Below are 27,634 nucleotides of genomic sequence, written 5' to 3'. Positions count from 1 at the left end.
ATAGGCCTACTATGTTTTGCAGGAGCTTTAATTTTTAATTCATTTCATTTAATCTATTTATTTTTATTTATTTATCTATTTATTTATTTATTTTTTTTTTTTTCTTCTTTTTTTTTTTTTTTTTTGGGGGGGGGCAAAATTCACAGGTTGTCTGTGATCCGCTCTAACCACACTAAAGTATATCTCCTATATGTGCATGGGATAATATACTGTATCTAAGGTGGAAAACCATTAAAGGTGCATAGTCCCGGTAGTGTAGAGGGCGCTGTTGATGATACTGCCGATCATCATTAGCATTGATACGAAGATTGCCAAAGTTGAGCTGTCATCAAGAGTAAAGCGCGTAGGTGTTGCTAAGTAACGTTGCCGTCATTGTCTTCTCTGCACACCACGCAGTCTGTAGTAATGCCAGGGTGCGTGCATGTGTGCTTCTTATTATGACATCACAAAAGAAGTTTGCTAAAGCTGTCATCCCTATTCAGCCGAACTGTGATTGGACTACTGACTACAGTGGATCGCACTTCTTCCGACTCGGCGAAGTGGGTCACAGCGTAAGCACTAAAGAGGAGTCGATAGTGTAGGTCTCTATGGGAAACTTGCGCCGTGCGCCTGTGTACGCATTTGACTAAACCACTGAGACCATGTGCCTTTAACATTCTTTCTTGAAAAGGGAAAACACCCATATCTCATTCAGTCACTGTGGACAAACTCCACCACTCATGAAATTTCATCCAGATTGCCAGTATCTAGTACATATAATACTCTTAACAACATACAGCAATGCAATACAACCCTTGCAATGGCATGGAAACAGAATGAAATAAGGGCAGAAAGTTTCAAGATGTAACAAACTTTCTTTTTTTATTGAGACACTTTTTCATAAACAGCAAAGAATTTATTACATCATGCACAGATCTGCTAAGTGCAGTACAGTTTTGTCAATACTTTTATCTTTCTCATACCTCTTAAATCTCTCCCCTTTCACTCAATCTCTCTCTCTCTCTCTCTCTCTCCCTCTCTCTCTCTCTTTGTAGCCCACAGTATCTCTGCTGTCGGTCTTACATCAATGCTACTTGTAGGTTGTAAGATATGGAAAAATATGCTTATTTGCTTCACTTATGTCATGTCTGTATGCATCAACATTTCTGCTTTTAATTTAGCTTTCAGTGTAAAATCAACAAAACTTAAATGAAAAAAACCATATAAGTGACATATTCTTCGCAGTTTGACACAAGTTCCTGTACATCAGAAGAGTTTTGAGCACAGCTCTTCACAATGTGGGAAAACAACAAGATTAATATATATATGGTATTCTTTTTTAATCATTTTCAATGAGACAATCCCATTTGTGCCAATTAAGTATTCATTCTGCTTCTTTACAAATAGTACAAAGAATGATACTTGAGTACAGATCGATCTGAAAACTGTTTTACCACGACAGCAGTCTACAGTGCAAACACAAGTAGCACAGAGTAAGATAAGTAATAAGGAAAGTGCAGGAAGATCTCAAAAATTTTACCGAAAACAAAGTTGTCACAAATACAATCTTGTTGTTATGAAAAACAAAATGAATTCAATGTAGGACCAACTGACAAATGGATGTCTGTATAAATATCACAGATGTAAGCGGATCACCTGAGAATATATAAATGCCAAACTTCCCTTTCTAAGGCTTTCCTGACATTCCTTACGAGCTTTAAACATGAACTTCTAAAGCAGAGCTCTGTGCTGGGCATTGTGCAGTCTGTGCAGACTTCAGAAGATAGAGAGGCACAGCCATCAGACAACTATGGAATCAGACATGCATCAGGTATACCTGACAGAAGACTTGACAGGGGGTGTGTAAGTAATATTTGACATCTTGACACAAAAATGAAATGATATTATCATATTCAAAAAATGTTTGCTAACAAAAATACACAAGATAAAAGTAAATCAAAGTGCTACATCCCAGGCGAGGATGTTTTACCACTTGTTGTTGTTGTTCAAAATTTTTACATTTTGACGAAAAAGTTGTTTTGAATTTCGCATCCACGATTCTCCATGACCATACAAGAACACTATTCAAAAGAAACAAAAAAAATGCACTGTATTAACCAGGGTACACAGCTCCTCCCAGTAGAACAATTGCGAAGGCATAGGATACTAGTGTCTTGTCATAGACATGTGACACACATGCATGAAATAATCCTCACTCCTTCCTCTCTCAAGATGTTGCAACAAACACAAAACTAACTTCCCTTAAATGTTTATTAGCCTCCATTCATATTTTCCTGCTGTATAATTTCCTGTTGCACCTAATAACAAATTTTTGGACTACAAACCTTTATCAAGGGAAGGAAAACAAGAGACCCGGGGGTCACGCGCTCACCTGAGTATCGCAAGTTCACCTTCCATGCATTCTTGCAGATTCTTACCCGAGAACATTGGAAACTTATGGTGGGGGTAGCTTTGAGAATGGGGGCATGGTGTCCATTTACATATTCCATCACACTGGTAAAAATACCTGCCAAGTACACTGTACTTTATAGAATGTTGGATTATGCAGCTTGGGAAAAAAGACTTAAAGCCCTATCACTTTTGATTAGAACTAGAGAAAAATATTATTTAATATTCATTACTTTAGGAGGTTTGGACCCCCTGGGGCCCCCAAGAAAAGCATGGTGCCCATTCAAACACTTTGAGATTTTATCCCTATGGGAATGCTACTTGACAAGTTTGGTGAAAATCCATTATGTTGTTTTCAGCAAGAAGATGAAAATTTAGGCCCACATTTGGACCACCACCCCCCCCCCATCCCATCCCGCTTCCTTGGGTCCCAAGGGGGTGGGGGCACCCCTGATTCTCCAATGAACAAACTTGAAACGACAGTCATCAATATACTGACTCATTGTATTAACTTAGCTCAATCACTTCCAGTTCTAGAAAAAAAATCTGTAAAGATTCTTTACAGGAGGGGGGTGGGGCATGGTGCCCATTTGATGGAATTGAGATTCTATCCCCCTAGGGATGCTACCTGCCAAGTTTGGTGAAAATTAGTGATAGGGTTTTTTAAGAAAAAGATGAAAATTTACAATTTCGATCCAAATTTAGGCCCCCTTGAGGCCCCCAGGTGGGGCATGGTGCCCATTTGATGGGAATGAGATTCTTTCCCCCTAGGGATGCTACCTGCCAACTTTGGTGAAAATTCATTATGGCATTTTCAAGAAAAAGATGAAAATGTACAATTTGGGCCCCATTAGGACCCCTCCCCACTCCCCTCCCTTGGGTCCCAAGGGGGGCACCCCTGATTCCGCCATGAACAAACTTGAAACTACAGTCATCAATGTACTAATTCATAGTATTAACTTAGCTCCATCACTTCTGGTTCTAGAGAAGAAGATTTTTTAAGATTCCTTAATTTTGGGGGGTTTGGGCCCCTCTGGGGGCCCCCCAGGTGGGGTATGGTGCCCACTTGAACAAATTGAGATCCTATCCCCCTAGGGATGCTACATGCCAAGTTTGGTGAAAATCGGTCAAGGGGTTCTCAAGAAGAAGATGAAAATGTAAAAGTTTACGCACGACGGACGACACACGCCAGACGAAGAGCGATCGCAATAGCTCACTTGAGCCTTCGGCTTAGGTGAGCTAAAAAAAATGCATGCAACCCACAGCATCTCATATAATTGTTTGGTGAACTCTTCTTTTGCTTGTTGGCATTTACGGCTAAGTGGCTAAGTTAAAACTGCGGATCATCAAGAGTGAGATTTTTATCATTTTTTTTTTTCAAAACAGTACGTCAAGAATTTATTACATTCCCCATGCCCCAAATCTTTGTGTTATGTGTGAAGTGAGTGTGATGAATTGTTTCCCATCCATTTTGCTATGGCTAGCCAGCATTTGCTAGTTATGGTAACTTTCCTTGCTCTTCATCCAGCTGGGAAGACATTGACATATAACAGAATCAAGTGAGCATAAATCAAGGGAGTGAAAAATGGCATGAATAAAGCATGTAAAGAGTGATCTACTCTCAGAGTCAAATACTGTAGGTGCTGCAAACATTTTTTTAAGGGTTGCGTTGCCTCAAAAGAAGTGGCAATAGAAAAACATGTAGTGCCTTACTAGTGATCAAGGTGAAGATTTTAGATTAATACAGGCACTGCTTCTTTGTTGCCAACTGAAAAAACCCAAAACGATATACAAAACTAAGAAAGAATAAAAGGATTGCAGACTGAAATTTTACACACACACAAGAAAAAAAAAAACGACCAGTTTTCCAAGTAAATCTGTAGAGAGCTGTTTGTGGTATTCTCCCAAATTTTCACTCACAGCGAAACTACCAAGAGTATAAATCATTCCTTCAGATGAAGGTGTAAGGCACAGCTACTGCAGATACCACTCTCAACTAGCCCTGGAAGCTGGAATCTCTCAAGTCAGTAATCACTAATTCCTCGTTCAAGACAATCACAACCACACAGATATAGTTTTGCTGTTTGTTTAATTCATGCTCTAAAACCCATTACATAAATCTCACTACATACTGTATGTTAGGCTATTTTGGTGAACCAGACCAATCTCACTTGCTAGATCTCAATGTTGTCCTTTTGAAAACTAAAATCTCTCATGAAATCCCAACTCCTGCAAAGTGGTACATATAATGTATGACAGAGAAATAAAAACAAAATACAAAAACATTACAATAATGAAAAAAATAATGATGGTAGACCTGCATTATGATCAGTGATGTCACTTTGTTATGTGTATTGAAATTTGGTAATATTAGGGTTTTAAAAGGTAACAAAATACCAAGATATTTGGACATTGAGAGAAGAAGTTGATGTTTTATAACCAGTTTGTTATATATGTGTAAAAAAAGGTGTCCTTGATAAGAAGTGTCCACTGAAATAATTGCATGGTCAGTAATGAGCTTGAAGCTCATTGTACGGGATATCTCTTCCCCTAGTACCTATAAAGGTTGTGACATATACATGTGTAGACCCTGAAATCAGCATTGATAGTAGGACAAAGATATCACATTATCCATCTTGTGTTCTTCATAGTAGGCATGCTCGCCTAAAAAGGTATGAGCATCTTGAATAAGAGATATCACAGTACTTGTACTAACTAGTTGGCCTAGCACAATGAAAGCACAATCTTGCACTTTTTCTGTGAGGAATAACACAATTGGACACATGCCTGTATACAATCCTGCTGCAGAAAACACCAACATGAAAAAAACAATACAAAATGTTTTAAAAGAAACACATCTATGACACAAGATCATGAATAATGTGCTAGTGATGTGACAGTTGTGGTTTGGGAATAAGTTGAACACATGACAAGGCTACAGTTTACATTACAAGCCCTCTCACTACAAGGCTGCCAACATTCAAACACCAAATTTATGGAGCTTTGAAAGAGTAATCACAGAGATATTTTTTGTGTTACAAGCATCTCTAAAAGGGCAAAAAAATACTTCATAAATCAGGGAGATTGACATGTTGTCTTGTCCAGACATCCTGATATTCCTACAAAATTGGGGAGACTTTGCGGATCTATGGCTCAGTTAACTCAGAGAAAAATCATAGTAGTATGGAAATTTGTTAAGTGATGTATGGTGTTCTTTCCTACCGAATAAGCATGTTCACATATGACACCAAGATTGCTAATCCATGACATCGACTTCGTCAGTTTTCATAGAAAAAAAGGTTTACTGGCATTTATTGCCAATTACACTGAGGAAATCAGACAAGGTCTACTCTGCATGAATCACTAATTTCACGGTCATTTCAACTTGTGTGGCTTGCTCTCGCTGGTCTGTGTTATCACTCGTTCATGGCCTCTTGAACAACTTTCACAGCCTGAAGTGGACCAAATAATGAGCCTACTTGTGCAGTACATAGATATGTATCAAGATTATGAAAACATAATGGCACACCTTTAATTTCTTTTATTGCAGACTGAATCAAATTCTGGGCTTTGTAGAGCCTTGCATATACCTAGCTTAAGTAACAACTTTGATTTTCTTTTGAAGATATTGTAATGAATCACAAAACAAATATATGAATAGGAAAAACATTGATTGTGGTAGAAAACTCACTTCTTGAATATTAAGATAAAAAGTTTGTATTTGGTACAAAAAAGACACACGCAACAGACTGGAAGTACAGGTATATATACTCATCGTTGTGGAAGATAAAACATGATTATTTTGTCACAATGAAACAACATTTGTATATCACACCTGCTGTCTTTCTCCATTCACACCTCCCACGCATTTATATGCCTTTTAATAGCATCTGCAATGAAATGTACTTATGATAAAGATATGAATTTATCCACACTCTAACAATGATATGTATATCTAATGTTCTCACTTGTGAAAAACAAACACATGTCAAATAATGTCTTTTGAATGACAATAAAAATGGTCTTGGCTCATCAGACCTCATTCATTTGGGAAACACTATCACATTGGTATTATTCAGAATACAGCTAATACAGCCTAATTCTTTTAATTCTTGAGGTTTTCTTGAGAGAGAGATTACTGTGTAAGGGGACAGATCAGCAATGCTATACTCTTCTGGTGTTTGCTTTGCAGCTGTAACATAGACATTGAATACCAGTATGCATGTTTGTGTTTGTGTATGTGTGTGTGAGGATGGAATACCTTTCGTGTGCACTATTTTAGCTTTATGAAGGTGTTAGATTCAATGAGTGGACATGGATACATTGTGCAAGGGAGTCTTAGACTTACTGGCAACATGGCTGGTGGCCAAAGACTCACAGTCCCACTTAGGACATTTAATCCTGAAGAAGTACATCTCAATGAGTAGTGTGGTACCATACCACAAAGAAAGAAGGAAAGAAAGAAAAAAGCAAACTTGGTGGCTTGGTGAGGGATGCAGGCATTCTGAACCCCATCACATTCAGCTGGATCCTATAAGTCATCATCTGAGGAATCATCATCAGAGGAGGTAAGCTCTGCATCCTCTATTGTCATAGCAGTTATTGCGCTCATGACTGGGTGGGGTATGTGGTTCAGGATGAAAGGCTGGGGCCGGTTGAAGCCATTCCTCTTGATCTACAAGTACAAACAGCAAACAAATGAAGCAAAGAGAAATTGCAACATGGAATAAACATAAAACAAAAGGACAGAAATAGCAATGATACATTACTTTGCAGTAAAAGGCAAATAAAACTAAGGAAAAGATTTTCCACTTTTCACTTTCAAGTGCTTGGTCACATATGCACGCAAAGATTTAAATATCACAGAATAACATTAGAACAGCAGATGAGGACACATTACAATTCTTCAGGACCTAATAATTGAAAAGTATTATTACTTGTCAATCTGATTTGGTTTACATTAGTGTCACAATGGGCTGTGCATTTGGCAGGGCAGTCTTGCTTTGGTTTGTGAATTCTTTCCTTATAATTTTCATCAGCAGTTTATTGCAAAAGATTATCTTTACAAGTTTTTTATGTTGACTTGTTTTTACTGCAACTTGATAAATTGCCCTACGTCGACATAAATGAGCAACAAACTAATCAGTGTTTTAGTAGTAGCCATGATAAAAAATCATGGGCATACATACTTGAGCAGGATTCAATCTTACGATCTCCTGATCAATATCACCAGACAGACATCTTCTCCACTAGACCACCGAGCTTCCGCCTGACAAATTGACACACGAATTTCATTAATTTGAATAATTACACAGTACCCACTGCATGCTAAAGGTTTAGAACCAGCACCAGATGTCAGACGCTAGCTCGGTGGTCTAGTGGAGGAGACGCCTGTCCGCTGATCAGGGGGGCATTTCATGAAGCATTTTGGTCGGATATTTTTCTGACAAACTGTTACAAGCTACTGAAATCCTTGCATCTGATTGGCTGTGAGAAAATTTGTCTGACAACTTTGTCAGACAAAATGCTTCATGAAATGCCCCCCAGGAGGTCGTAGATTTGAATCCTGCCCAAGTATGTATGCCTATGATTTTTTTTTTTAAGGCTACTACTAATTACTGATTAATTTGCTGCTCATGTATGTCAATAGAAAGCAATTTGTCAATCAGTTGCAATACAAAAAAACAAAAACAAAAACAACTAAAAATGTCACTATGACGACTGGTATGCCTCCGCCATAATGCATGGTTCTCCTAAAAGGTCTGTTGTATAATGTATTGACAATGTGTGATGACAGTTTCACATAACTGGCAAAATGTTAAAATTACAGGTTTGTCACAAATGTGTTGTATGTTCACTTTCCTTGAACTAGGTTTAATTGGACGAATGGCTATATTGTCTGAGAGTGCAGGTATTTGGGGATTTGATGCATCACGCGTTACCCCGGGGTACTACGGTACCCCGGGGTACCACGTTGTGTAGCGCTACCTCACGTCCACTCGAGGACAGCTGCAGAGAAATGCTGCACTATGTGTGTGTGTGTACATAGTCATTCCCATGCCACTGCATGTTATACTATGCATGCATGGTACGTTGTGCTAGCAATAGCTTGTGCTTCAGTGCAGTGCAGTGTGGTTTAGTGCAGTGGCTAGTGCGCGCTAGCTCCAGCACCAAAATAATTTCCACTTTTTGGCAACCCAGGGTACAACCTTAAAAAAAAAAATAATAATTCAACAAAATGACTGATTTTTATTTGGTACGCTGGATACCATTTATGTCATCATTTCAGGATTTTAACTTGACTATTGACCCTTTCATAGGTTTAAGGAAGAAGTGAAATTTAGCACTTTTACTTGACCTTTGATCTTATGGCAAGAAACTTCCAAGAGAATTTCTATTGGGTAATACATGCATACACTAAGTTTCAAGAAAAATTGTGCAGGCGTTGCATAGACCCATGACCCCTACATTCCGTAATAAATCACTGCCAGTCAGTGCATGCATATGTAAAAAGTTCCATGAAGATACCTTGAACCATTTGTGAGATATGGAGAAAAAAGTGAAATTTTAACATTTTCACTTGACCTTTGACCCCATGACCTGAACTCTTTCGGGAGAATCTTTATTTGGTAGTACATGTACACACTAAGTTTGAAGAAAATACCCTCAGGCATTGCATAGATATGGGGGAAATAGTGAAACCTCTACCATTCTGTTCATCCATTTAACTCTGTAAGAGTCAACAAGATGCAGGTCATATCAATTGTACTATATGCAGATTATATTGATGAATTATTAAATTCAAATTTTTATCAAGATTTTCTTGCAAAAATTTGAATCTGTCAAAAAGTTGAGCAATCTGGTGAAGAAGCAGGATATCATCATCAACAGCCCTTGGATGATAAAAGACAGTGATCCTGGAGGGGAAGATGAACTCATTCTCAATATCAATGAATATGAAAATTGTGGGGATTTTTATACACTTTACTCCCCCTTCCCTCAATTTTTTTTTTTTTTTTTTTTGCAAGCATACAATCCATACTACACCATCTACCTTTTCCTCTTAAGATCAATTGTTGTTTCATAAGGCTAGTGAAACAATGAGGAGACCTGGTAGATATACACTTTCATGCTTAATCCACAACTAGGAGTGATTCTGCACTGATCTACACAGGGCTTTGAATCCATGTCAACATGTGTTCATGTGTTTGTTTGTTTGTTTTTGTAACGACACTGCATCTGTCCTTTACCAATTTGCTATAATCAAAATTTTTGTAAAATGTGATATCTAATCTTCAGCATAGCTGAAAACCCTGTGATATTGCTTAAATGACTACATGCAAAAGTACCTGCTGTGATCGAAGTTTGAATTCTCTAAGTTCATCTTCTGTGATGGGCGCATATCCCTCTTCGTTGTCACTGTGCTCGTGCCAACCCATTTCTTGAAGAAACCTATAGAACAAAAAAAATGCTAGAATGTAATATCTGCAAGTAAAATGACAGAAGTAGACCACACATATTCCAACAAAAATACATCAAGCATGCATACATCCTTAGTTTGGTGAATATTGGATCATGTATCTTGAAGAGATTATGGCAATGTTAACACGACAATTGTGTCCTACTCCACCTTTGCTTTAAATAGTATCTTTAAGTACAGTACTGCTGGATCTGGAAAAGGTCTTCACAATTTACATAGCTGAGGTCTTTTGATTTTAAGGTCATGCATGATGCCAACATGAGCTTTGTGTTATCATGATAAATTTTTAACTGAATAGTTCTTGTATTATATTAACTGTGAGAGTGTTAAGACTATACATTTCTTGCTATACCGTATGTCCCCAAAAAATATCACAACGGGAACCTTTGCAATGATAACTTTAAAAATGGTGAATCAATCCAAATACAATTTCAGGGTATGAAACTATAACTAATTACCCACGTCTTACAGAAAACCCAATCCGATTTGCTTCAGTGGTCAAAGAGAAATGAGGAATTTTGAAGAGCATGTCAGGAATCCCTTCCCTCCAAGTTTTGTCCATTGTCTTCACACATTTTGCAATTCCACGAGCATCCAAGTGCTAAACTTGGAAGAATCAGACCCATGACATGTTTTACAACAATCCTCATTTCTATGTAACCACTTAACCAAATTGAATGGGGTTTTCTGCAAAATACAGCTAAGTTATGTTTTTAAGACCCTGAAGTAGCATTTAGACAGTTTAATCATTTTAATAGTTATTAATGCAAAAATCTGATTGTAATTTTTGTGGGGACATACTGTAGAGTTCAGTTTCTTCATATTGTTCTCAAAACTGTAACAACTTTCAGTATAAAAAGTGAATCTGCTGGTTCTCACAATTTCATTATCATAGGAGTCCACTGTATACATACATATCATTAGAAACCCTTTAGATGAGTTCTAGAAACAAACTTTTTCAACATAGACGAACAACAAAAAAGAATTTAGAAATTGTTCATTTGCCAAATATAAAGGCCACATCTAATGGCTATGATGACCATCTAATTGCATAAAATCTGCTTCACAGCATGCATCCTTATTTCCTAGCATAATGATGCCGATGCTGACTACTAATGTAGCAAGATTATCAAACACTATGAAATACAAGCACATTTAGAGCATTCATCACATTTTACTGAAACTGTTCTGCTAAGATGGCACACTATACACCACTCCATATGCATGCATCCACTGCAGTACAGACAGGTTTGCCTTGGCATACTCTATACCACACTGGGATGTGGTTCTGTGGAGTGTGCTTCCTGGGTCACAATGGTTTGCAACACTTTGCTTCAGTAGTCAAGAAGTGCGCTTCTGACCACTCTCAGCATTAGTATGGTAATAAAAACAATAGACCTGGGGGTCTTGCGCTCACCTGAGTATTGCAAGATCACCTTCCATGCATTCTTGCAGAATATCATCTGAGAACAATGCAACCTTAGAAGGGGGTGGGGGCAGCTTTGAAGGCTTCCATGGAGACATGGCAACCATTTGCATATTCTATCACACTGGTAAAAATTTGTACAAATATATTTTCTACACTCTAGTGATTATACCTGTCTTGTCAAGTAAAAGATGAAAATGTGAAAATTGGGACCTAACTTGACCCCAAACTCCTGAATCTGCCATGAACAAGCAAGAAAGTACAGTCACTGATCTCTTTATTCAAAGCACCAAATTAGCTTTATCTCTTCTGGTTCTAGATAGAAGGTATGTAAAGATTTCATAAATTTGGGGGCTTTGCCTCCCCCAGAATATTGTGCTCCTTGGAGCCCCCAAGTGGAGAATGATGTCCATTTGCAGATACATATTTGATCATCCTAGCGATAATCCCTGTCAAGTTTGGTGAGAATCTGACCATACATTTTCCAGAAGATTTAACTGTTAAAACTGGCCCCAATTATGGTCTCCCCACCCATCTCCTGATCTGCCACAAACAATCTTGAATCTACTCTTACTAATCTAACTTAGTCATGGCACTACCTTAGCTTATCACTTAAGGTTTGAGAGAAGATTTGTTAAGATTTCTTAATTTGGGGGTTTTGTCTTTCCCCTCCCCCATCCCTGGGTACTGTGCCCCGGGACCCCCAGGTGGGAAATGGGGCCCATTTGTACAAATGTATACTCTATCACCCTTGCGATAATACCTAATATTTGGTAAAAATCTTACCATGCGTTTTGAAGAAGACAACATACAATTTAGGGACCAATTTGGACCCTATAGGGCCCCAAGGGGGGTACTGCTGGATCCCCCATGAACAAACTTGACACTACAGTCATCAATGTATCAATGTATTAACTTAGCTCTATCACTTCTAGTTCTAGCGAAGAAGATTTTCATGAATATTTCATTTTTGGGGGATGGAGGCACAAGGTGCCCATTTGAAAGATTGAGATCCTATCCTCCTAGGAATGCTAACTGCCAAGTTTGGTGAAAATATGTCACGGGATTTTCAAGAAAAAGATAAAAATGTATAAAGCTAACACACTACAGACGATGGATGATGAACGCTGGACGCTTGATGATGAGTGAACGCAATAGCTCAGGTGAGCCAAAACTTATAGGTGAGCAACATTTATTCAGTATGTAATATAAAAGCCTTAATTTTTGAACAACTAAATGTTACCTTTTCTCTGCTTCCAAGCTACTGGATAGTTCCATTGGTTGACAGTCAAGATTGGTCTCATCTGTTGGCATGCTTTCCCGATGACCTTTGCTGGTGATGAAATCTGTTTCTATGGCAGCAGGCTCCTCCTCTTTGCCCTCATCCTCATTGGCTGCCTCCTCAGAGAGATGCCCATTGCACATGCTAGATTCATCTATGGAGTTCCTAGTCTCATTTGGAGTTTCCTCTACAGCAGTATCATCAAAAGGGTCTGGCTGCTATTGGGGTAAAAGATATAATGCACATTTATTAACTGCACTCACAGAATAGCAATAGGTATGGCTTGCTTGTTTTAGTGCTTGGTATGATTTTTGTCTGGGTTATCCTACTTGGTATCATTGACATGATCTTCTCTCTTGGAAACCAACTAGACTTGAGATTTCACAAAAATACAATGAAAATTGGTCTAAAACCTTTTACTACATTGGACTCCCATTACACCGAAGTCCTGGGGACTGGCAATTTTTTTCGTTATAATAAAATTTTGTGATAACCGGACGAATAAACAATAAAGAACAAAGAGCCAGTAATGTTGCCTAAATATTTATTTCGTTGCAACCAGAATTCTGTCATAAACGTGTTCGTTATAACAGAGTGCACTGTACTGATAATCTTGTCAGTGCCACTATGACCCAAATGAGCAATGTAATGCTGAGATGTGACAGCATCACTTGCGATTCTTGTTTTCATGGATGTTTTCATGGAGTACTTGCAGAAAAAAAATTGAAAGTTTTGTAAAAAAAAGTTTAAAGAGCATTAAACTGTGAACATTTCAATCCATTTGAACTGCAAGATAAGTCTGAAAAGTGAGTTTTGGGAAGAGTAGCAAAAGTCTGGTATCTGATTAAACTGCACTCTCACACCCGTGTTTTGTTTTGTGATGTTCTCATACCCATCTTGGAATGGATTGAACGACAGTGACAGTAACAGCAAATCACTGGTTCAAGAGTCTTACTCAGTTTGATATACAAAATCAATATCAAATGTGCATTTCAACTAAATCCAACCTTACAGATATGTACAGAGAAATGTTTTGTCTTGTTTACATCCACATTACCAGAAATAGACTAATCGTGTATAAATATTCCAGAATCAGAAGAGTTTACTACGAATATTCTTCTTAACCTGACCTAACTTTGTTGTTGGTCAAAATATATTTTCATTTGAAAACATTTAGTCTTACAATTCCACAAGAATTTGTAGTTTACCTGATATATTGGGGTTGAGTTTGATTTGTTGTATTGCTTAGTGGAAGACCTGTGAAAGTGGTGTTGGTTGTGATGGTGGTTGTGATGGTGATGTTCCTGGTCCAAGCCATTGATAAGACCACCCTGAGGAGGAGAAGTTGATCTTGGGGAGTCCACGCTGCCAGAGCGACGAAGCTCCTTCAGGAAATCAATCTTCTCTGTCCGTTTGACCTTGCCCGTTACCATACGAGGGGTGGGAATGTCAATGGCTGGGCTGGTATGTGGGAAAGCCTGCTGTTGGTGTTAATCACATAAATAGTGTATTCAAACACTCTGACAAGCCAAGGTATGAAAAATATACCTACATTTGCCTATCGAAGTCTCTGCTAAGCACTGTTCCTCTTTTATTTTTCATATCTATTGGTACATACATGGGATAGGTAACTTTCAAACATTCTTCTTTTTTTTTCCCACAAGGGACATGAAATAATGCTTGTTCATAATGTGGATGGGTTCTGATGGACATCAAAAGTGCACAAAGACTGGAGTCATATGGTGTGGCATTCCTTCTGCTACTCAATGAGAAACATAAACAAGAGACCCGGGGGTCACGCGCTCACCCGAGTATCGCAAGTTCACCTTTCATGCATTCTTGCAGACTCTTACCTGAGAACACTGGAAACTTATGGTGGGGGTAGCTTTGAGAATGGGGGCATGGTGTCCCTTTACATTTTCCATCACACTGGTAAAAATACCTGCCAAGTACACTGTACTTAGTCCATGGGCCAGGCCAGATATTGGTACCACCTGAGGTGGCAAAACCATTTTGGTATCATTTTGTTTGTCGGGCATAGATATGCTTGTCAAGCTATGATAGCATTTCCAAATGAGTAGCTTAGTCATAATAAATGAATTTTTAACCAATTTGGTCTCGTTGTTATATCCCTATACTTCTTAATCGAGACTAACAGCTATACAAAGAAGAGCACTGTCTTCTGTATGTTCACAGGTGTTCTGTTGTAAATGCGGTGCGCTTAGCCTTTATTCAAGGCAGCGAAGGGAATATCCAAAGGTTATGATATCGAAAGCGCTTAGTCTTTATTCAAGAAGGCGAAGGGAATAACTAAAGCTTATGATACAGTGTATTTCCCTTTATCTAAAAACAACAACAACAAAAAAGCAATTCCTTGTGAATTTTACTGTATTTTTCAATATTCATCATTTTCCCGTGAAAACGCTACGGTGAAAACGCTAATACCACGCCAATGTCGCTTTGTTTCCATCCAACAATGAAAGATAATGCAAAAACTATGTACTGGTACACTACAATACATTATAATAAATAATATTGTACATGAACAGAGTGATTTTTGTTTAAAACTGATGTATTTGTTGAGAGGGTAGTATAAAAACAGTACAGATCATCCCTTTTATTAGGAGCTTTAGATATGATAACGGTACATTGGTTTAGATAAAGACTAAGCGCACCACGTGACAGCTGTGGACATCATAACCCTTTGGATATTCCCTTAACTGCCTTGAATAAAGACTAAGCGCACCGCGTTTAAAACAGAACACCTGTGGACATACAGAAGACAGTGCTCTTCTTTGTATAGCGGTTAGTTTCAATTCAGAAGAATAGGGATATAAAAACGAGACCAAATTGGTGAAAAATTCATTTATTATGACTAAGCTACTCATTTGGAAATGCTATCATAGCTTGATAAGCATATCTATGCCCGACAAACAAAATGACATCAAAAAGGTTTTGCCACCTCAGGTGGTACCAATAACCCATTTTTGGTCTTGGCCCATGGACTAACTTAATAGAACGTTGGATTATGCAGCTTGGGAAAAAAGACTGAAAGCCCTATCACTTTTGATTAGAACTAGAGAAAAATATTATTTAATATTCATTACTTTAGGAGGTTTGGACCCCCTGGGGCCCCCAAGGAAAGCATGGTGCCCATTCAAACACTTTGAGATCTTATCCCTATGGGAATGCTACTTGACAAGTTTGGTGAAATTCCGTTATGTTGTTTTCAGCAAAAAGATGAAAATTTAGGCCCGCATTTGGATCCCCCCCCCCCCCCCATCCCATCCCGCTTCCTTGGGTCCCAAGGGGGTCGGGGGGGGGGGTTGGGGAGGGCACCCCTGATTCTCCCATGAACAAACTTTAAACAACAGTCATCAATATACTGACTCATTGTATTAACTAAGCTCAATCACTTCCAGTTCTAGAGAAAATCTGTAAAGATTCCTTACAGGAGGGGGGGGGGGGGGGGGGGAACCAATAGGGCCCCCAGGTGGGGCATGGTGCCAATTTGATGGAATCGAGATTCTATCCCCCTAGGGATGCTACTTGCAAAGTTTGGTGAAAATTAGTTATAGGGTTTACAAGAAAAAGCTGAAAATTTACAATTTTGGTCCAAATTTAGGCCCCCTGGGGCCCCCAGGTGGGGCATGGTGCCCATTTGATGGGAATGAGATACTTTCTCCCTAGGGATGCTACCTGCCAACTTTGGTAAAAATTCATAATGGATTTTCAAGAAAAAGATGAAAATGTACAATTTGGGCCCCATTAGGACCCCTCCCCACCCCCCTCCACTGGGTCCGAAGGGGGGCACCCCTGATTCCGCCATGAACAAACTTGAAACTACAGTCATCAATGTACTAATTCATAGTAATAACTCAGCTCTATCACTTCTGGTTCTAGAGAAGAAGATTTTTTAAGATTCCTTAATTTTGGGGGGTTTGGGCCCCTCTGGGGGCCCCCCAGGTGGGGTATGGTGCCCACTTAAACAAATTGAGATTCTATCCCCTAGGGATGCTACCTGCCAAGTTTGGTGAAAATCGGTCAAGGCTTCTCAAGAAGATGAAAATGTAAAAGTTTACGCACGCCGGACGCCGGACGAAGAGCGATCGCAATAGCGCTTGAGCCTTCGGCTCAGGTGAGCTAAACAAGAGACCCGCGGGTCTAGCGCTCACCTGAGTATCGCAAGTTCACCTTTCACGCAGTCACTAATCTAAATTATTCACAGCTCTACCAAAATTTGACCAGGCATTCTGAAGTAGAAGATGAAAGTGTACAATAAGGGCCCAAATTTTTAAAGATTCCTTAATTTGGGGAATTGGGGGCCCCCTGGGGCCCTCTGGGTGGGGCATGGTGCCCATTTTGATAAATTGAGATCCTGACCCCCTAAGGATGCTACCTGCCAAGTTTGACAAAAATCTATCATGAGGTTTTCAGGAAGAAGATGACAATGTACGATTCAGGCCCCCATTTGGACCTTCCTAACCAACCCCCCGAGGGGCACCCCTGGATCTCCTATGAACAAACTCGAAACTACAGTCATTAATGTACTCACTCATAGTATTATCTTAGCTGTATAACTTCTGATTCTAGAGAAAATTTTTAACGATTCCTTCATTTGGGGGGTTTGGGCCCCCCTGGGGGCCCCCTGGGTGGGACATGGTGCCCATTTTAACAAATTGAGATCCTAACCCCTTAGGGATGCTACCTGCCAAGTTTGGTGAAAATGGGTCATGGGGTTCTAAAAAAGAAGATAAAAATGTACAATTTAGGCCCCATTAGGACCCCTCCTCACCTCCCTCCCCTGGGTCCCAAGGGGGGCACCCCTGATTCTGCCATGAACAAACTTGAAACTGCAGTCATCAATGTACTAACTCATAGTATTAACTTAGCTCCATCACTTCTGGTTCTAGAGAAGAAGATTTTTAAAGATTCCTTAATTTTGGGGGATTTGGGCCCCCTGGGGGTCCCCTGGGGGCCCCCTGGGTGGGGCATGGTGCCCATTTTAACAAATTGAGTTACTAACCCCCTAGGGATGCTACCTGCCAAGTTTGGTGAAAATGGGTCATGGGGTTCTCAAGAAGAAGATGAAAATGTACAATTTAGGCCCCATTAGAACCCCTCCCCACCCCCCTCCCCTGGGTCCCAAGGGGGGCATCCCTGATTCTGCCATGAACAAACTTGAAACTACAGTCATCAATGAACTAACTCATAGTATTAACTTAGCTCTATCACTTCTGGTTCTAGAGAAGAAGATTTTTAAAGATTCCTTAATTTTGGGGGGGGTTTGGGCCCCCCTGGGGGCCCCCTGGGTGGGTCATGGTGCCCATTTTAACAAATTGAGTTCCTAACCCCCTAGGGATGCTACCTGCCAAGTTTGATGAAAATCGGTCTTGGGGTTTTCAAGAAGAAGATGAAAATGTAAAAAGTTTACGCACGACGCACGACGGACGACGCACGACGCACGACGCACGACGCACGACGCACGCCGGACGAAGGGCGATCGCAATAGCTCACTTGAGCCTTTGGCTCAGGTGAGCTAAAAAAGGGTGAATTCTAGAGTGTAGAATACTTTTGTCACATACACTAATATACACTAGTTCAAAAACTTTCTTCACCTTCAGCATCACTCTAATAAATTTAATTATCCTCCACCCCCACCATGATTCCTGCTAAATCTCAAAAGAATGCATTTTGAGAAGAGAGAGAGAGAAAAAAAAAAACCCACAAATCAAATGCCCCCTGAAATCATGTTCCTCCTATACAAGCACACCCCTCACCGTCTGCATTATTGGTGATTATTCAGCCAATGTTGTTCTTTTTTTCTCTGCGTTGAGATTGCATGTCTTTTTACTCTCCAATCGTGCACAAGATTAGACAATATTTGCAACAAACAAAACACAAAAAACAAAAAATAAAACTGGATGTAGTTATGGTGTGGCGTTACAACATGTCACGCTTCAGGCCAGTCTTTTTTCCAAATGCTATTACTTATAATAATTTTTTTTTTCTTTTTCTTTTTTTAGAGACTTAATCACATTATGAAATATATATGTGAAACATCTATGGATAAACCTGAGCCCCGTTTCATAAAACTTGTTATCAGTGACAAGTTGTCACAGTTTTTATAAGCTAAAGAAATCCTCGCATCTGATTGGTTAAGAGCAAATTTGTCACAGAAATGTGGCAGTTGTCACTGATAATAAGTTTTATGAAATGGGACCCAGGTTTGCACTCTTACTGCATTCATAGTTCATTAACAAATCAGAGGTCAATGCAAGGTCACATTAAGGTCACAGGTTATAGATAGATGTAGCATTTCTTTATGGTTAGGAGTGCAATTCATATGATCAATTATCCATTCCTATGGTCACTCTTAGCATGATTTGTTGATGTGCTGTTGTGGGACACTTGTATACATATCTTCTGTTGTTTTTTCACTTTTGAAAGACAAATCATGTAATGAATCAAAATATCAACAATAATACAAATACAAATTCAGAATAACTTCACTAGCAAAAATATTGTAAGAAACCCATGAAGCCTGAAAAAATTGCACATGTCCCTACTTAATTAGCAATCACTTGAACATCATTAAATGTGTGTTTATGAAATTGTATGTGTTACTTGATATGCATGCCAAATTTCATCTCATTTCATTATTCATCTTCCAAGAACCCCCCCCCCCCCCCCATAAACAGTGAGTTGGGTCCAAAAGACATGGCTCTTTTAGGGTTAAGCTCATAGTCATTGCTGGACATAATGCATGTCATACGCAATGCTGGTGGACACTGGTCTTTCTGAACATTTGATGACTTGTTTTTTACATTCATACATACTCACCTCTATGGGTGGTGCAGATGACGAAGGCTGGGACAAGGCCACACCTCCTGAAGGTGATGTTGCAGATGGGGATGGCGCTGATATCGAAGTAGATGATGATGACAATGATGATGCTGATGATGATGACGGGACTGGAGGGGTGGGCTTCTCTTTGCTGCTGATGACAGGAGCCGGTCGCATTACAACTTCCTTAGCAATAGGTTTTCGAGGCATTGTGGCCTGTGAATTATAAAGCAGTAAAAATATCAGTTTCTACATTTCATATTCCCCTCAAGCATCATTTAACACTTAAGTGACTTTCCATGCAAAGGATGAATTATAGACAACCGTAAACAAATTTTTTGAACACTGTCACATGACAACGAAGAGTTTACAAGTGATGACAACAAGGAAAAGGTGACAATGATGATAAAATGATGAACCAAAAAGGAGACAAAGGAAGAAGATGGTGAAGGAGATAAAAAAGACCAAGAGTAAAAAGAAATAAAAGAAAGACAAAAAAGAACTAGAAATGTCGCTATGGCAACTGGTATGCCTCCGCCATAATGCATGATTCTTCCAATAGGTCTATAGTACATATGTGGGTGTGATGACAGGTTCACATAATCAGCAAAATATCAAAATGATATGTTTGTCACAAATGTGTTGAATGTTCACGTTCGAGAGCATGTATTGGGGGATTTGAGGACTTTTACTTGACTCTGACCCTTTTATAAGTTTATGCATTGAGTAATTTTCAAGGTATGGAGAAAAAGTGAAATTTCTGTATTGAATAGTAAATTGTTACCATTTTCACCTCGCCTTTGACCCTATGACCCTAAATTCATAAGAGAATCACTATCAGGCAGAACATATGTACAATCAAACTAAGTTTCAAGATAACTTGAGCCACTTCCAATATATGGAGGAAGACGCAAAGTTCAGCACTTTCACTTGGTCTTTGACCTTTTGACCTTTGACCCTTTTTTTTTGGGGGGGGGGGGAACTTTCCAGAGAATCTCTATTGGGTAATACAAGTATACACCAAGTTTAAAAAAAAAAATCCTGCCGGCATTGCATAAATATGAGGGAAATAGTAAAATTTTGAAGAGTTGACCCTGACCTTTGACCCCATGAATCCCAAATTTCCTAGATAATCACTGCCAGTCAGCACGTGCATATATACTAGTTCCATGACGATACCTTGAACCATTTCCAAGATATGGAGAAAAAAGTAATGTTAACATTTTACTTGACCTTTTGACCTTTGACCTCATGACCCAAAACTCTCACCAAAGAATCTTAATTGGGTAGTACATGTGTTCACTAAGTTTCAAGAAAATATTTTCAGGCATTGCATAGATATGGGGAAATAGTAGAATTTTGAGCATTTGACCTTGACCTTTTGACCTTTAACTATGAGCATGTGCACCCAAAAGTTGATAGGCACAACTTCACCCCCTCATACACATACATTGTACATGCCAAGTTCCATGAGGATATCTCCAAAGGTTTTTTAGTTACACTGTCAACAAAATTGATTATGGACGGACGGACGGACAACCTGAAAACATAATGCCTACGACACCACTTTGTGGCAAAGGCATAAAAACAGACTACAGTTAAGAGCAATGTGGCAGCACAGCACATTTGGGATGCCTCCTCCTTCTCACACAATCTCTATTTCTGCCACAATGGTCCTTTGTGGTCCTTCATTAAGATGTACAAAGTGTAGATGCAGCTTATTGATTGTGACCACTGGCCTTGATGCTTGACTTTCAACCTCCTCTGCAAAATTGAAATATGTCTCATCCTATTTACTTCCATCATGCCAAATCACATTCAAACAGGACTTTCCTAGCTGAGATTTTGGCTGAAAATGAAAGTTTTAGCAATAAGTAGTGACCAGCAACTTGCATCAACAGGGATTTGCTAACAATCTAGCCAGCACATTTATGGCACATGCAGCATACTAGGCTAAATACCCAGACCATACCCTACAGTGCTTTCTTACAGAAAAACAAAAACCAAAACAAATCATACAGTAACTAGAAAAGTGATCTGAGAGCGCAGACCTCCGCCAAGCAGCTACTTTCCACCGATGATCTTGCTCTTCCCAAAAAGATTTTTCTCCTCTCCACAACTTGGGAAAAGCTCTTTGGGCTCTTTCATAGAGATCAGTGATTTCCACCCATAGGTATACATGCTGAAAAATTGCCTGATTACCCACGCCGATGAAAATCGGCAGGGGGTTATGTAAAGGGTTCCGTATGTTTGTTTGTTTGTTTGTTTGTTTGTTTGTTTGTTTGTTTGTTTGTGTACAAGATAACAAGAGAACGGGTAAACGGATTTGCACGAAATGTTATGGGGATGTTTGGATAATGGCAGGAAAGAATCGATTAGATTTTGGTGATAATCGGTTGACCCTTGCAAATTCTGTGTGACCTTGAAGTTTTGACCCCATGGTATAGTGACCACTCCGAAAATTTCCCGTTTCTCACTTTGCGATTTTCCGCTACCATACGAAAACGTAAACTCCCAAACGATCCGATTTCGCTGCTCAAATGTTCGTAAGAATTCCGAAATTTACGCTTAGGCCTATTTGAGGGACTATGTCCTTCTAGATTTATGAAAGTTTGTTCTCCGTCATCACAAACTGGCCCGTATTTTGATGATTTTTCAAATTAACATTGATTGTTTTTTTCGTTGGAGGAGTATTTGCTCGGTCGCAGTCACACTGCACGATATGCGCGCTCAATGTCAATGCGTGTGCAAGGCCGCTGAAAATGCATCGCGCTCTACACTGTTGGTGCAAAATTGCATCGGGGACGTTGCGGCGCTCGTTGGTGGCCGAATACTGGTGCAGTAGACATTTGCATTCAACCCTTGCATTGAATAATTCCCGTAGACACTAATCATAGGGGTAATTGCCTAGGGGGTACGTAAATTTTGTTTTTCTTTTGCGCTTTTGTGGATACCATCAAAGATCGTACACTCATACGACCTTTGATATCATCACACTCTCGGCTTGCTATAATCAAAATATCCCGCAAGAAAACGGCGTATTTCTCGATTTTTAGCGCTTTTTCGGCGACCCGTCGCGTAGACAATACTCTTAGTCTTAAAACTGGACTTAATTCGCGCGCGCTTGGAAAAGTTCCGATTCTGCACTTTTGACGATGGAATTTGGGATTTTCGATGGATTTTTGGAGGAGACTTAAGGACTTTCCTGTACGTGAATGAGTGTTAATACCGTATGTGTAATGATGTGATTTGCGCGTGATGTTACTGTAGAACCAAAGATCGTACACTTCAGTGTAAGATCTTTGGTAGAACTCACTGGCTGGTGATGAAGCACACTGGCAATTAAGTGGCCGAATTCTGGTAGATGACCGAATGCACATTATGTTTACCCCGACTTTGTACTTAGGCGTGGGTCTGCCGCCTTTGACGGCCCCTCTCTAGTTTCCCAATATAGAAGCCTTTGTTACGTCATAAACCCTCAGCTGTGCGGCGCGCCTCGCCCTAGCAGAAACTAGAGCATGCACTTTAGTGCACGTTTGAAAACCTCAAAAATGTGCAGCTTGAACTCCCAAGTTCATTGACCCTACCTGTCAAAATATCAAAAATCCTTCATGAATTCCACAAAATTCCTCGGATGACTACCAAAATTTAATTATTTGTTACTTGTGTCATTCTCAACCTTTCCTGTAAGTTCCATCCAAATCCGTTCTCTACTTTTTTAGTTATTTTGAACACGGACAAACAAACAAATAATGCCTCTGGCACCACTTCGTGGCGGAGGCATAACAAACAAACAAACCAATGGTAACGAAAACATAACCTCCTCCCTTGGCGGAGGTAATAATGAGGTCTGAGGCGTACAGATGAACACACACGGATGGGAGGATGGACAACCAACAAGCATACTGCCTCAGGCAGTCAGTGGTTGCAGAAGCATGAAAAGTTATCTCACCTTACTTGGAGCTGTTGTCTTTGATGGTATCAGTGATTTGTACACGCTGGTGCTGGTGGATGAGAGACTAACAGGAGCACGACCAGCCTTTGGACCTTTGCTGGGACTACTAGTCTGTGCTGGGGCCATCTTAGTGGCTGTGGACATACTGCCAACACCATTGATGCTGGATGGAGCAGACATTTTGCTCGGAGTCTGGGTGCTGCCGGCTGTCAGCGAGTCGCTGGCTGTGGTTTTCTGCACGAGTTGAAGCTTCTTTCCGCCAATGTTGATTTTGGCAGTTCCTGGCCGCTTCTCTGTAAGCATGAAATAAAACTGGGATGATCATGTCACTGCTATGTCGTGCATGCACTTTTCAGACTTTGTTGAAATTCTTACTTTTCAGTTTCAGTTTGGTGGAGGGGACAGGAGGCAAGATGCTAAACCAAGTTTCATGACACATTTCACCTTGATGCAAGTAACCCTGGATGGTGCATCTCTCAATGAACTCTAGCAACCTGTTCAGTTGCCCTTCAACAACTATAGGAGAGAATACACACAATAAAATGTACCTGTATTACTAGATAAAGAAAAGGTCCCAATGGGTATCACATGTACCCTCTGTATAGTTTTGAATTCCCTACCCCACCTGTGATTCCTGCCAAACCTGATCAGAATTCATGCACAGGGATGCCAACTTTGTAAACAGCATCGCAGTATTCTAAGGGCTCAATAGGCAAGGTGGTGGAAAGCACTATTTCTACCTTTCTTGCCATAGACATGTTTGGTACCATAATACAGTATGTCTCCCCAAAAAGTCACAATTGGATTTTCACATCGATAAGTTCCAATATGTTTAAACTGTCTAACTGCTACTTCAGGGTCTTAAAACATAACATCTTTAGCAATATTTTGCAGAAAACCCCATTCAATTTGGTTAAGTGATCACAGAGAAATGTGGATTGCTGTAAAGCATGTCATGGGTCTGATTCTTCCAAGTTTGGCACTTGGATGCTCTTGGAACTGCATAATGTGTCAACACAATGGACAGAACTTGGAGGGAAGGGATTCCTGACATGCTCAACAAAAGTCCTCACTTCTCCTTGACCACTGATGCAAATCAGACAGGGTTTTCTGTAAAATGTGGGTAATAAGTTATAGTTTTTTACCCTGAAATTGTATTTGGATTGATTCACTATTTTTAAAGTTATCATTGCAGAGGGTCCCGTTGTAATTTCTTTTTTGACATACGGTACAATTTGGGAAAAACAGTACTTTTTAAAATGAAACCAGCAGTCAACAACAATACAAATCATTTCAAAAAAAAAAAGAAAAAGAAAAGAAAGAGTCAAACTAAAAAAGTAATAGTTGGTTTCTCTGACTGAGGAAGAGAAAGCTGACAAAATTTTATCACTGAGCCCACCAATAGAAATGCCATGCCCCAGTTTAGATATGGATGCACTGCAACACATGAGTATATTGGTTGATGTGACACAGATGTTATTCATTGTCACTACTTTGGATCTTGGGACTTTGAGGTGTTGCTTCAAAGCCCTGCTTCTAGGCTCAATATGAAAGAAGTTAATGATTCAGACAAGTTTGTATACTTGTATACCACCATCAAAGAATGTAAGACCTTACCACCTTGTGAGAGTAAGTTTTGATACACAGCTTTTGATACAAGGCAATCATGAAACTCTTACCCCACGCTCCTGAAGGCTTTGACGACTCGTTCTTGACATCATCACCTTCACCAGATAAGGAAGGCTATCATGGAGGGGGTGACATGTGAGAAGCAAGTCAATTTCTTTATTTTGAAAAAAGCAAATTATCAATATATATCATTATCTTTACAAAATACCCCAACTTTACAATAAAATTCATTTACTGATGAGGTGTTGCAATATATGTATAACCTTATTGTTGCCTGCCTGCAATCATCCAGTTGATTTCCATGCCTCCTATAAGTACATACAAACGAGTTCAATCTAAAATAAGAAACAAGGCAAGTGCCATAATGTGTCTCGCCCATTCGCGTACAAGAAATTGTACGCGAATGGGATATAACAGATAAAAAAAGAGATATAACAGATAAAAAGAAATATAAAAGGGTAAAAATTTTTGGCAAAAATGAAACGTGCCATAAAAACTTAGCATTGGGCCCTAAAAGTTTGTTGACCCCTGCCTGTGACCTTTGAACTTGTGGTGAGCATCCACTCCCCAAGGGACATCTACCATCCAAGTTTGGTCACAAACACACCTATGGATCTAAAGTTACGACCCATAATAGAAACGCACCATAAAAACTGAACATTGGGCTCTAAAAGTTCGTTGACCCATGCTTGAGACCTTTGACCTTGTGGTGATAATCCACTCCTCAAGGGACATCTACCATCCAAGTTTAGTCGTAAATGGAGTTATGGATCAAAAGTTATGACACATAATAGAACCGCGCCATAAAAACTTAACATTGGGCTCTAAAAGTTTGTTGACCCCTGCTTGTGACCTTTGACCTTGTGGTGATCATCCACTCCCCAAGGGACATCTACCATCCAAGTTTGGTCACAAATGGAGTTATGGATCAAAAGTTATGACCCATAATAGAAACGCGCCATAAAAACTTAACATTGGGCTCTAAAAGTTTGTTGACCCCTGCCTGTCAGCTTTGACCTTGGGGTGACCTTCATATATGGCAAAATGTGAAACTTTGTATGATCCCTCTTCCCTCGAAGTTTGATTGCAATTGAAGCCCAGAGTAAAGAGTTATTGAAGTTTTTGTAGCGTTACGAACAGACAACGGACGGACGACGGACGGACGGACAACCGACGGACAGACGGACGACGGACGGACAGACGCCGCAGGCGATCCCTTTGTCTCCCCACACCTCCGGTGGGCTCGACAAAAAAGCCTTAAAAAGCTTCAAATTTCTTCCCAACAATAAAATTGATTGTGGAAAATATTGACCACCTATTCTATTTCAATGAACCCACAATAAACAAACAAGGCAAGTGCCAAATTGTGTCTCGCCCATTTGGGTACAAGAAATAAATATTTTTCTAACTCTCAGAAGTTCATCGACCCGCCTATGACCTTTGACCTTGTGGTGACCTTCAACTCCCCAAGGGACATCTACCGTCCAAGTTTGGTCACAAACGGACAAAGGGATCAAGTTATGAGCCACAATCATAACGCGCCATAAAAACTTAACATTGGGCCCTAAAAGTTTGTTGACCCTTTCTGTGGCCTTTGACCTTGTGATGACCTTCACCTCCCCAAGGGACATCTACCATCCAAGTTTGGTCACAAACGGACAAAGGGATCAAAAGTTATGAGCCACAATTGAAACGCGCCCTAAAAACTTAACATTGGGCCCTAAAAGTTTGTTGACCCCTGTCTGTGACCTTTGACCTTGTGATAACCTTCAACTTCCCAAGGGACATCTACCATCTAAGTTCGGTCACAAACAGACAGATACATCAAAAGTTACGAGCCATAAACGAAACGCGCCCTAAAAACTTAACATTAGGCCCTAAAAGTCATTGACCTCTGCCTGTGACCTTTGACCTTGAGGTGCCCTTCATGTTTGGTAAAATGTGTAACTTTGTATAACCACTCTTCCCTCCAAGTTTGAGTGAAATTGAAATCCTCAGTAAAGAGTTATTCAAGTTTTTGTAGCGTTACAGACAGACGACGGACGGACAGACAGACGGCGGACGGACGGACAGATGCCGCAGGCGATCCCTTAGTCTCCCCACACCTCCGGTGGGCTCGACAAAAACTAGGAATTATTTTCAATATGTTGTTGTGTTTAAAAGAGAAGAGAGAGAGAAAAAAAAAATGGGGGTAAACAACAAAGAATTTGCCCCAAATATATATTTTTACCATGAATACACTTGGAGAGAGTTAATTCTGTCACTGATGAGCACTACTACATTGTAAGAACTTGTAATTCATGTAAATGTCAACATGGATTTAGCCTTCTTCAAGATGATTTGATCCGGTTATAGAAATTCTGCTCATGCATTTCCCAAAGAAAATACAACAGGGGAAAAGACCCACATGTTACAATAGCTTGATAATTAGAAATAATCCATCATCTTGTGTATAAAGACAGAACAAGCAAGAGCACTTTTCCGAAAAGTTACAGGCAGGCAGATTTTTAAATAAACCATGATGCTTTTGAAAAAACTTGATCTAGCAATGTGCATGGTTGAGTGCATACAAGAGCCTTTGACTCTGTAAAAGGCGAAACATTGGGGGAAGCATCACCACAAATGATA

The 27,634-nt window shown here is 39.7% G+C and overlaps 1 protein-coding gene across 4 annotated transcripts in view; it reads right to left on the bottom strand.

Moving 5' to 3' along the window:
• Positions 1-914: 914 nt before the first annotated feature.
• The window catches only part of LOC139714448 (uncharacterized), a 65,282-nt gene continuing 38,562 nt past the window's right edge, over positions 915-27,634 (bottom strand). For 2 of the 4 annotated variants that reach the window (XM_071626158.1, XM_071626155.1), the window contains 7 exons: positions 25,057-25,120; positions 23,375-23,670; positions 19,420-19,638; positions 13,785-14,057; positions 12,538-12,794; positions 9,738-9,840; positions 915-7,063 (listed from right to left, as the gene is read on the bottom strand). In XM_071626158.1, coding sequence (XP_071482259.1) covers positions 6,920-7,063; positions 9,738-9,840; positions 12,538-12,794; positions 13,785-14,057; positions 19,420-19,638; positions 23,375-23,670; positions 25,057-25,120 — 1,356 coding nt within the window. In that variant the 3' untranslated portion in view covers positions 915-6,919. The remainder of the gene's footprint in view (positions 7,064-9,737; positions 9,841-12,537; positions 12,795-13,784; positions 14,058-19,419; positions 19,639-23,374; positions 23,671-25,056; positions 25,121-27,634) is intronic. The other 2 variants (XM_071626157.1, XM_071626156.1) reach the window with 2 other exon arrangements.

The sequence above is a fragment of the Diadema antillarum genome, unplaced genomic scaffold (genome assembly GCF_040938485.1).
Source record: "Diadema antillarum isolate AM-2024a unplaced genomic scaffold, OU_Dant_1.0 seq00002277_RagTag, whole genome shotgun sequence".
Classification (NCBI taxonomy): Eukaryota; Metazoa; Echinodermata; class Echinoidea; order Diadematoida; family Diadematidae; genus Diadema; species Diadema antillarum.
The sequence above is the reverse complement of the archived record's forward strand: the minus strand, read 5'-3'. Positions and strand labels throughout refer to the sequence as shown.